The sequence below is a fragment of the Cebus imitator genome, unplaced genomic scaffold (genome assembly GCF_001604975.1).
Source record: "Cebus imitator isolate Cc_AM_T3 unplaced genomic scaffold, Cebus_imitator-1.0 Scaffold287, whole genome shotgun sequence".
Classification (NCBI taxonomy): domain Eukaryota; kingdom Metazoa; phylum Chordata; class Mammalia; order Primates; family Cebidae; genus Cebus; species Cebus imitator.
In genome coordinates, this window is record NW_016107602.1 from 52,317 (window position 1) to 62,769 (window position 10,453).

General features: G+C 40.2%; 1 protein-coding gene across 1 annotated transcript; it reads right to left on the reverse strand.

Moving 5' to 3' along the window:
• Positions 1-708: 708 nt before the first annotated feature.
• On the reverse strand, positions 709-1,108 carry LOC108284980 (40S ribosomal protein S28-like). Its single transcript, XM_037729026.1, has one exon. The coding sequence runs from the start codon at positions 1,065-1,067 to the stop codon at positions 891-893; it is 177 nt and encodes a 58-aa protein (XP_037584954.1). The 5' UTR covers positions 1,068-1,108; the 3' UTR covers positions 709-890.
• Positions 1,109-10,453: the final 9,345 nt, after the last annotated feature.

The following is a 10,453-nucleotide window of genomic DNA, read 5'->3' on the forward strand; positions in this document are numbered from 1 at the left end:
CCATTCTTTTCCTAGAGTGATCTTTCAAAACCACATTTGATATTCACGTTTAAAATTCTTCAAAGCTAATTTAGCATTTAATATTTATTATGTGCTAGGGGCTAAGTATATTATGTCAAGTAAGATATTCATGCCTTTGGCCAGGTGCGGTGGCTCACGCCTGTACTCCCAACACTTTAGGAGGCTGAGGCGGACGGATCACAGGAGGTCAGGAGTTCAAGACCAGCCTGGCTAACATGGTGAAACCCCCATCTCTACTAGAAAATACAAAAAATTAGTCACACACGGTGGCAGGTGCCTGTAATCCCAGCTACTCAGGAGGCTGAGGCAGAAGACTCACTTGAACCCAAGAGATGGAGGTTGCAGTAAGCCAAGATTGCGCCATTGCACTCCAGCCTGGGCAGCAGAGCAAAACTTGGTCTCAAAATAAAAAATAAAATATATTCATGCCTTTAAGGTGTTGGCAGCTTCATTAAATAAAAACAATTTATTGAGGGCTACTGCAGGCTAGGTACTGTTTTTTGGATACTGAAGTAAACAAAATGGAAACTCCTGCCTTCATGAAGATTTCAATCCAGTGGAGGAAGACAGACAATACTATAAATACAGTTTATGTTATATGGTGGTAAATACTATGAAGGAAAATAAAGGAAATAGAGAGTGTAGGAAGGAAGGTGTATTGCATTTATGAGTAGGATGAGGGAAACATTTTTTTTTTAGCTTGTATCACAAAGGCTTTATTTAAAGGTCCATCTCAATTTACGTGTGGCAGCATAAAATAAAGGACCAGATCGTGACACACCAATTCCATCTCAAGTGGTCGAATCCAACATCCAAAACCCAGCGAGCAGCCAAACTCAGCGCAACCTCCGGGCCTCTCGCATGGACTCCTACAGGGTCAGCACGTCGCCCTCGCGCACAGGGCCATTTACGTTGCAGGTGATGGAGCGGCTCGTGTCGTCCATAAATTCCACGCGCACCTGCGTGCACTGTCCCTGAGAACCGGTCCTGCCCAGGGCTTCGGTGACCCTGGCCAACTTGGTAGGCTGCACACGGCTGGTATCCATGATGGCGGCTCGGCAGCAGTCTGGTAGAGAGCGGATGAGGGAAACTTTACGTAGAGAAAGGCTTATTTGAGTAAAGACCTAAAGGAGATACTGAATATAATCAAGTAGATGTCTTGGGGAGAAGCATTTCAGGCATAGAGAATAGCAAATGCATTGCTCCAAAGGCACAAGAGCCACTGGTATATTCAAGGAACAAGAAGAAGGCCTCTGTGTAATAAGCTGAGTGAATGGTGGAGAGTAGAGAGAAGTGAAATTAGAGAAGTAAAAAGAGGTAAATGTGGGATGTGGAGACTGGGATGATGGTATATTAGTTATCGATTACACTAAATATAGCAGCTTAAAACTAATATATCTCACGGTTCCTGAGGCTCAGGAATTGGAGCAGCTTATCTGCATAGCTCTGGTTCAGGGTTTCATGAGGTTGCAATCAAGCTGTAAGCCTGTACTGCAGTCTTGGAAGAGTTAGCAAACTACTGCCTGTTTCTATAAATAAGATTTTCTGGGAACACATTACTTTTCATGTTGTGTATAATGGAAAAGTCGAGTAGTTGCAATATAAACCCCAAGGCCTGCAGAGCCCGAAGTATTTACCATCTGACCCTTTAAGAAAAAGTGATGTGACTGAAGCTGGAAGATCAATCTCCACGGATCAGAGCACTCACAGGGCTGTTAGTAGGAGAATTCAGTTCTCTGAAGTTCTTGCTATGCGGTCTCTGTGTGGCACTGGTGATAACATGACAGCTGGTTTCCCCCAGAGCAAGTGATCCAAGGGAGATGGAGAAAGAAACCAAGATGGAAGCCACAGTGGCTATAATCAAATCTCAGAAGTAGCATGCCATCACTTTTTCTTTATTGTACTGATCACATAGACCAGTCTTGGAACAGAATAACAAATACCAGGAGGTAGGGATCATGACTGGGGGCCATCTTGGAGACTGGCTCCCACTGAGGGGATATCAAGTAGGGAGAGCTCTTTAGGCTCTTACAAGGGCATCAGCTATTTTTCTGAGTGCAGACAACATACTGGGGGCTGCAGATAGAACTGAGCAGAGAAATGTCATGATCTGATGACATATTTTAGATTACAGTGAAGTATTTCATTAGTCTATGACAAGAAGGAATGAGAATACAGAGCTTCATCTTTTTTTTTTTTTTTTTTTGAGACGGAGTTTCGCTCTTGTTACCCAGGCTGGAGTGCAATGGCGCGATCTCGGCTCACCGCAACCTCCGTCTCCTGGGTTCAGGCAATTCTCCTGCCTCAGCCTCCTGAGTAGCCGGGATTACAGGCACGCGCCACCATGCCCAGCTAATTTTTTGTATTTTTAGTAGAGACGGGGTTTCACCATGTTGACCAGGATGGTCTCGATCTCTTGACCTCGCGATCCACCCGCCTCGGCCTCCCAAAGTGCTGGGATTACAGGCTTGAGCCACCGCGCCCGGCCTACAGAGCTTCATCTTAATCAGACTATGCATTTTGAGAATGTGACTTCACAGTTGTGAAGCTGACTTTATTCTGAAGGGCTGAGAGATTCTTAGATTTTCTTGCCTTGCACAGTCTCTGGAACAGCTGGGAAAGTTTTTGTTTGTTTTTAACTCTTTATGGTTTTTATTTATTTTTAACTTTGCTATGAAACATTTCAATTATATATGTAAGTAGGGAAGATGTGTTTAATCTACATTCCTCTACTCTCCACATCCCCAGATTATTTTGAAGCAAGTTCCCAGCATTGCATCATTTCATCCATAAACTTATGCTTGTATCTATAAATTTTAGTATCTAAAAGATAAGGACTCTTTAAATGTAACTACCATACCATTATCACAATATCACACCTATAACAATAATTTCCTGTATCACCCAATGCCCACTCAGTGCTTAAATTTCCCCAAATATCTGGCAATTTTTTAAATTATTATATTTTTAGAGACAGAATCTTGCTCTGTTGCCCAGGCTGGAGTGCAATGGCACGATCTTGGCTCACTACAACCTCCACCTCCTGGGTTCAAGCAATTCTTCTGCTTCAACCTCCAAAGTAGCTGGGATTATAGGTGCCCGCCACCATGCCCAGCTAACTTTTGTATTTTTAGTTGAGATGGGGTTTCACTACATTGGCCAGGCTGGCCTCGAACTCCTGGCCTCACGTGATCCACCCGCCTCAGCCTCCCAAAGTGCTAGGATTACAGGCATGAGCCACCGAACCTGGCAAATATCTGGTAATTTTTAACTTTGTACAAATCACAGTTGTAATAAGGTCCATAGTTACAATTAAATGTCTCTTAAACCTCCTTTAAAAGTTTGCCTTCACTCTATCTCTCTATACTCCCCTACCCCAATTTATTTGTTGATTACACTGGGTCATTTGTCCTGTAGACTTTTCCTAATTCAGATTTTCTTTTTTTTTTCTAATTCAGATTTTCATACTTCGCCTCCTCGTAGTGTCATTTAATGTGGTCCTCTGTCCACTTTATTTCCCAAAAATTGATGGTTGGATCTAGAAATGTGATCAATATCAGATTCAAGTGATTCTTTTTTGACTTGAATACTTGTAAGTGCCTTTGTGCATATCTATTAAGAAGTATGTATTGGCCGGGCGCGGTGGCTCCACGCCTGTAATCCCAACACTTTAGGAAGCCGAGGTGTGAAGATCAGGAGGTCAAGAGATCGAGACCATCCTGACCAACATGGTGAAACCCTGTCTCTACCAAAAATACAAAAATTAGCCAGGCGTGGTGGCGCGCGGAAGAATCGCTTGAACCCAGGAGGCAGAGGTTGCAGTGAGCCAAGATTGTGCCACTGCACTCCAGCCTGGCGACAGAGCAAGACTCCGTCTCAAAAATAAAAGAAGTGTGTGATGTCTCGTTTCCTCTTCTGTCGTGTTAGCAGCCCTTGATGACCATTGCCTAGATCATTGCTTCCCTACGGATTGCCCAATGGTATTACTCTATCTTTCCTTTTTCACTTAGTAACTGGAATACCCCTATAAAGAGGTACTTCTCATCGACCCTGAGGTACAGTTCACATAAGAAAGATAGGATAAATGCTTGCTTCTTTTCCTTTATTTTATAATTTTTCAAGTTATTCTCAATCAGATATTCTCTAAAAGTGATCAGTGAGGGTTTTCTTTTTGTTATTTGGTTTTGTTTGTTTCAGTTTGTTTGTTTTAGTATCATATGGAACCTATGATGAAAAAAGATATGTTATATTCTAGTCCTTTGTACTTTCTCCTAATAATATGCAAATAGTCTCATATTTAGCCAGTGAGAGCCTTTTCAGGTTGGCTTTTGTATCCTTTTGACATGATCTTATTTGGGTTTTATTGCTTATTTGCTTTACGGTATAATAGGATGTGCTAGGCTCTTCCAAATTTCCTGCCTCAGATCTAGAGTCATCCATTTCTTTTTTCTTTCTTTCTTTCTTTCTCTCTCTCTCTTTCTTTCTTTCTTTTCTTTTACAGAATCTCACTCTATCACCCAGGCTGAGTACGGTGGTACAATCTCAGTTCACTGCAACCTCCATTTCCCAGGTTCAAGCAATTCTCCTGCCTTAGCCTCCTGAGTAGCTGGGACTACAGGCATCTGCCACCATACCCAGCTAACTTTTGTATTTTCAGTAGAGATGGGGTTTCTCCATGTTGGGCAGGCTGGTCTTGAACTCCTGACTTCAAGTGATCCTCCTGCCTTGGCCTCCCAAAGTGTTGGGATTACAGGCGTGAGCCAGTTCACCCAGCCAGAAGTCATCCATTTCTACGAGGAGCTCTGGGCTATTTTCTTGGTGCTGGAGATGCTTGTTGTTACTGGGCTGGTGTTTGTTTCTAGGTCTTTTGATGGACAGAGTGAAAGAATACATTTTTGTTCTTAAAAGAAAGTGACTGATGCTTCCAATTCAAAGTCAGGATAAAACAGTTTTTATTCCATCAATTTTATGACCATGTCTCTTTTTTCCCATGCTGAAAGTTCCGGTTCTCAATGACACCAACACAAATGCTCATTTGCTCTATCTCACAATATACACATAATAGTCTCAATATAATAATACCAACATAACTACCTATAATATAATGACTTTACAGCTTAAGATTTTTTTTGCAGTTCTTTTTGTCCTTATGGTATATCCCACTAGAAATGAACAAAGTTTCATGTTTTAAAATCACTAGAAATGATTCATCCCTGAATGGGTATAGCACAAGCTTGATACACAGATTCATTTGTTTCATTTTGCTTTTGATTAAAAAGTTTGCAAACAAGATGCTTTAGAAGCACCTATACCATTATGAGTGTGTAAAAGAATCTGAGAAGGCCTTCTGGTGGAGATGGCTGACCCTGACTTGTCTTTAAGGAAGAATGGGAATTGATGGGTCAGAGAAGAAGATGGTGAGAATTCCAGGCTGAGGAGGATTGGTGATAGTGGCTACTACCCATCAAGGGCATCTGTTTTGGAATCTTTACGTACTACATCTCATTTAATTTCCACAGCTACCCTTTAAATTAGCTATTAATCCCCTTTTACAAATCAGAAAACCAAGGGCTTAGAGTGCTAAACAGTTGATCTATGTTCACACAGCTAGTAAGTTCCAAATTGGAATATAAACTCACATCTATGTGGCTTCGATGCTGATGCTCTGTAAATGCTTTAGTGTAAAAAATGTTTCTAAATTTCTCTCTGAGAGGCAATCCTTTTCACAGTGATGCACATTCAGCGGGCTCCTTAAGAGAACAAAGCCTAAGAATAATCTAGCTTTTGAAGACAACCAAGCTTCTTTTTTCCTCTGCCAGAGACCCACAAACTGGCTTAACAGAGGGTTCTCTGACACACAGTTTTATTGTAATAAAGCTAGTCATAGGAGATGGCCTACTGCCTTCAAGAAATAGTATGGAAGATTCCATATTTCATCACCCCTGTACTTTTCATTGAGGCATGAAACAGGCATTTCCAATGAGACTTTTTCTCTATTTCAGCTGAGACTCCAAGGACTGAGATCAAAATTAAGGTGCCAAACATTCCCACATTCCAAATCTATGCAGAGCTTACAAAGGAGGTGCTCCAGTTCTGGTTTTCTAAGTCTGCTTTCATTACCTACTTCCAGGACACATGAGAAATTGAAGACTTTTAGGCATTGGACTCATTCTTGAGAAAAACTAAGGCAAAGGCGGTGGCTGGAGCAGTTTGCCTATGAGAGAGCAATGAGTGGTCCATTTCTGTAGGTACAAGGATGCACAGGTGCTTCCCCTCAACCAGATGTAGTTCACGAGGTAGTACATGGGGAAGGACCAGGCTTGGCTTGAGTTCTTGTTCATCTTGGAGGACTGCTTGGGAGAGAAGTGGGACCCCAAAAAGAAAGTGTCTATGTAGAATGGACTACCACATGCTCAGGGGCTAAAGGTACTAAGTGAAGAGCCTGAGAAATGGTATTGCTATGTCACGAATGTTGCAGCTAAAGATCCTCTGTGATAAATCTTTGAGAAATCCAAAAACATATACATCAAGAGAAGGAAGAAGCCTTGAACTTTCTTCAAGCCCAAAAAGCCACATCACCAAACTGCAGTGGTTGAGTCAGATCTTTTCTTTCCTTTCCTTTTTTCTCCCAGACCCTGTTCATTTCTAGGCCAACCCCAGAGGAGCCAGAGGCAGAATATTGAAGTTGGAGGAGGTACACACCTCAGAATTCCCTGTTACACAAATTAATACCACTGTCTTTTTGTTTAAGCTGTATCATAAACATTCTGACACTTTGACAGAATTCTTGGTTTACTTGTTTTCCTCCCTCACTAGACTGTAAATATCTTGAGGCTGAAAACCAGGTCAAATTTATCTCTGTGCATTCCTGGGTAAACAAATCCAGATAACTACCAAAAAAAAATCCCAAGTCAGATAATTAATAACATTACCTTTCATTGATAAATGTAGAAAGGCAACCAAGGTTCACCCAAAATGAGTAAAACCAACAGTATCAAAGAAAATGATTGGAATGAGCAATCCAATAGATTGCTGACCCAGAAATAGATATGAGAGTAACAGAAGAAAGTTTCCCTCTGCCCAAGAAAACCTGGATCCTCATATTGCAAGGTAGTCCAGGCAGAATGAAGGGGAAAATCTCATAACTTCCTGAAGAAGTTTCAGTACTCCAAAGGATAAAAAGAAAATCCTAAAAGCTTCCAGAGGGAAGAGAAAATAAAGCAAAAGTTTACCTACAAAGAAATAATCTTGAATTGGACCTACTAAGGGAATGCACTAAGCTTCGAAGCAGGAATGTCTGGGTCTCATCAGCTATAAGAATCCTTTCCTGTCCTTAGCCTTCCTGTCTTCTATAAACAAAGAGATTAAACCAGCTGATTTCTGTTTCTCTCTCTCTCTCTCTCTCTCTCTCTGTGTGTGTGTGTGTGTGTGTGTGTGTGTGTGTGTGTGTGTGTTTCCAGTTCTGACTTGTTTTGAATGCTTGTTGATGTACTCCAAGGCTGATCTCTTTTGGAGCTTTCCTCATGATACCCACCAGGCCACTCCGTAAATACACAACACATACAACGGATTTTGCTTTTTTTTTTAACTGCCCTATGCTTTAAACAAGAATGTGAGTTTATTGCCTGAACACAACTGATTTATCAACTCAATCTTATTTCTTAAGGACAGGAATAGTGGCTTCATGTACAGTACACTATAAATAAAAAACAATACATAACTGCTGGATTAATCAATCAACAAACTTTTATGAGCATCTGCACTATGTCTCTCTCTTTTTCTCTTTTCTTTTCTTTTCTTTTTTTTTTTTTTTTTTTTGAGGCAGGGTCTTGCTATTTCACCAAGGCTAGAGCGTAGATCACAGTTCACTGCTGGACTTCCTGGACTCAAAATATCCTCCCACCCCAGTATCCCAAGTAGCTGGGACTGCAGGTGTGTGCCATGACACCCAGCTAATTTTCTCTCTCGCTCTCTCTCTCTTTTATTTTTTTTTTGTAGAGATGAGGCCTCACGATATTCCCCAGGCTGATCTCAAACTTGTGGGCTCAGGATTCTCCTGCCTGAGCCTCCCAAGGTGGCTGGGATTACAGGCATGAGCCACTGTGCCCAGCCAGTATGTCTCATACCATGCAAAGTCATAGGATTTTGAGAAGACCCTACAGATCTTCTGCTCCAGTGCTTATTGGAGTGCATAAAACAGGATTCTAGTTCCATGTGAACATAGTAAGTAGTACAGTAACAATAAAATAACACGTGGGAAATGCACAGTTAAGCAAAACTAAACATTTCCTTACTTTGAGACTTTTCAGGTCTTCGTGACTCTCCATGCACTGGTTTCCCCAAATATGTAGCTTTCCTTAAATGTACTGGATCATAGAGTACTTTTATTTACCAACTCAAGAAAGCATATTGAGTTTCTAGGTCTAAATAATGGTTTATAAAAAATGCAGTGGGTAAAGAACATATTAAATGACACCAGGAGGATTTAATCAGCCATATCCAGAATGTGAGAGATTCTACAAGATAAATGACCAGTTTCTCCAACAACAAAGAAACAGCATTAACAGAAGAGAGTGGGCCAGTTATAGAACAAAAGAGATTTAAGAGAAAAATCACCATATGTAATATGGGGACATTTTGGGAAAATGATCCAAACCAAATGCAAATAGATATTTTTGAGATAAGCAAAAAATAATTGAACATGAACTGGGTATTAAAAAATGTAAGCATTGGCCAGGTGCGGTGGCTCACACCTGTAATCCCAGCACTTTGGAAGGCTGAGGTGGGCAGATCACGAGGTCAAGAGATCGAGACCATCCTGGCCAACATGGTGAAACCCCATCTCTACTAAAAATACAAAAATTAGCTGGGCATGGTGATGTGCACCTGTAGTCCCAGCTACTCAGGAGGCTGAGGCAGGAGAATCACTTGAAGCCGGGAGGCGGAGGTTGCAGTGAGTGGAGATCGCACCACTGCACTCCAGGGCAAAACTCTGTCTCAAAAAAAAAAAAAAAAGTAAGCATTACATATTTTAAAACCTATTATTCCTTTTACTCAGTGTGATTATGATTTTTTTTTTATTTGTTATCATATACACACAGAAGTAGTAAAGTAAAATAATACAGGAATTCTTGTATATACTGTCAATGCTTTTTTCCTTGATATGAGTGTTTTGTAGGTGGGTATGTTAACTTTATTTTAAAAATGTTCCTAACACTTATGATTTGTTCACTTTCTCTATGTAAGTTCTATTTCAAAAACTTTATATATATTTAATATTATATAGGTATGTATATATAATGCATATAGGTGGTTTAATATCAGTTTCTAGGGTAAAAGTGTACAGAGTGAAAAATACACCTTCCTTTCCCTGAAGCCTACTGACCCATTTCTTCTCTCAAAGGCAATGACTATTACCAGCGTTCATCTGAAGGTAATTTTATTTAATGTGTGTACAAGTATGTCTATGCAAACATGTCTTGGATATAATCCATGTAAGTATACATAGATTTTTTAATTTTTAGTAGTAACATGTTATTTTATTGTGTGTTTTACCATGCATTATTTGACTAGTCACTTAGTGCTGGACAGTTAGGCAGTTTACAGTTTTTGTGACTCTGCATATAAGTCCTTGCCTATAAGTATACTCATGGGTTTTTAAATGTTAACAGATGTTGCCAAATTGTCCTCCAGGATGTCTGTACTAGTTTAACCTCCATTTCCACTGAGTAATATATATCACAGTGCTCAAGTTCACAGTATACTGAGTCATATATAGTAATGCCCTCAAGAGGGAGGTATTTTCAAAATAAATTCAGGATAAATTGACTTTTGATTATAGCTATTCTTACTCAAATACCTTAAACAAGGAAGACACTGCTTACTTGTTTATAAAATTAGTGTAGCGGAATGTCAACTTAAGTACTTCTAGAATTTAAGCTTTTCTCTTCTAAATGGTGTGAAAATAGCTACAGTAAACAAGATTGTGTGGTGCTGGCAGAGAGACTATAAAAGTTGAGTCAATACTATGCACAAGATGTAGTACCAACTGCTTTGAATGTATTGTCTGATTTCCTACTGATACATTTTATAAATGAAGTAACTGAGACTCAGAGTGATTGCATAGCAAAGGTGGAATTGGGACCACTTGCAATCAGTCTGATTCCAGAGCCTGTTTGTTCCACTTCTTCAAGGCAGAAAGTTATGAGCAGGAGGAAATAGAGCTATGGTACATGGCATGAATGGAAGGGCATGGGGAACAGTGGAGGAAAAGTTTGAATGATTAGAGTGGAGTGACAATAAGGAAGAAATTGAAACAGAGATATGTATTTTGGGGTGGGGAAATGAAATGATGAAGGCTGAAGGTAACATGTAAAATCTATTAGTTTGAAAGAGACTGATGTCTGGGGAAAAAAAAAAAAACCCTAGAAAA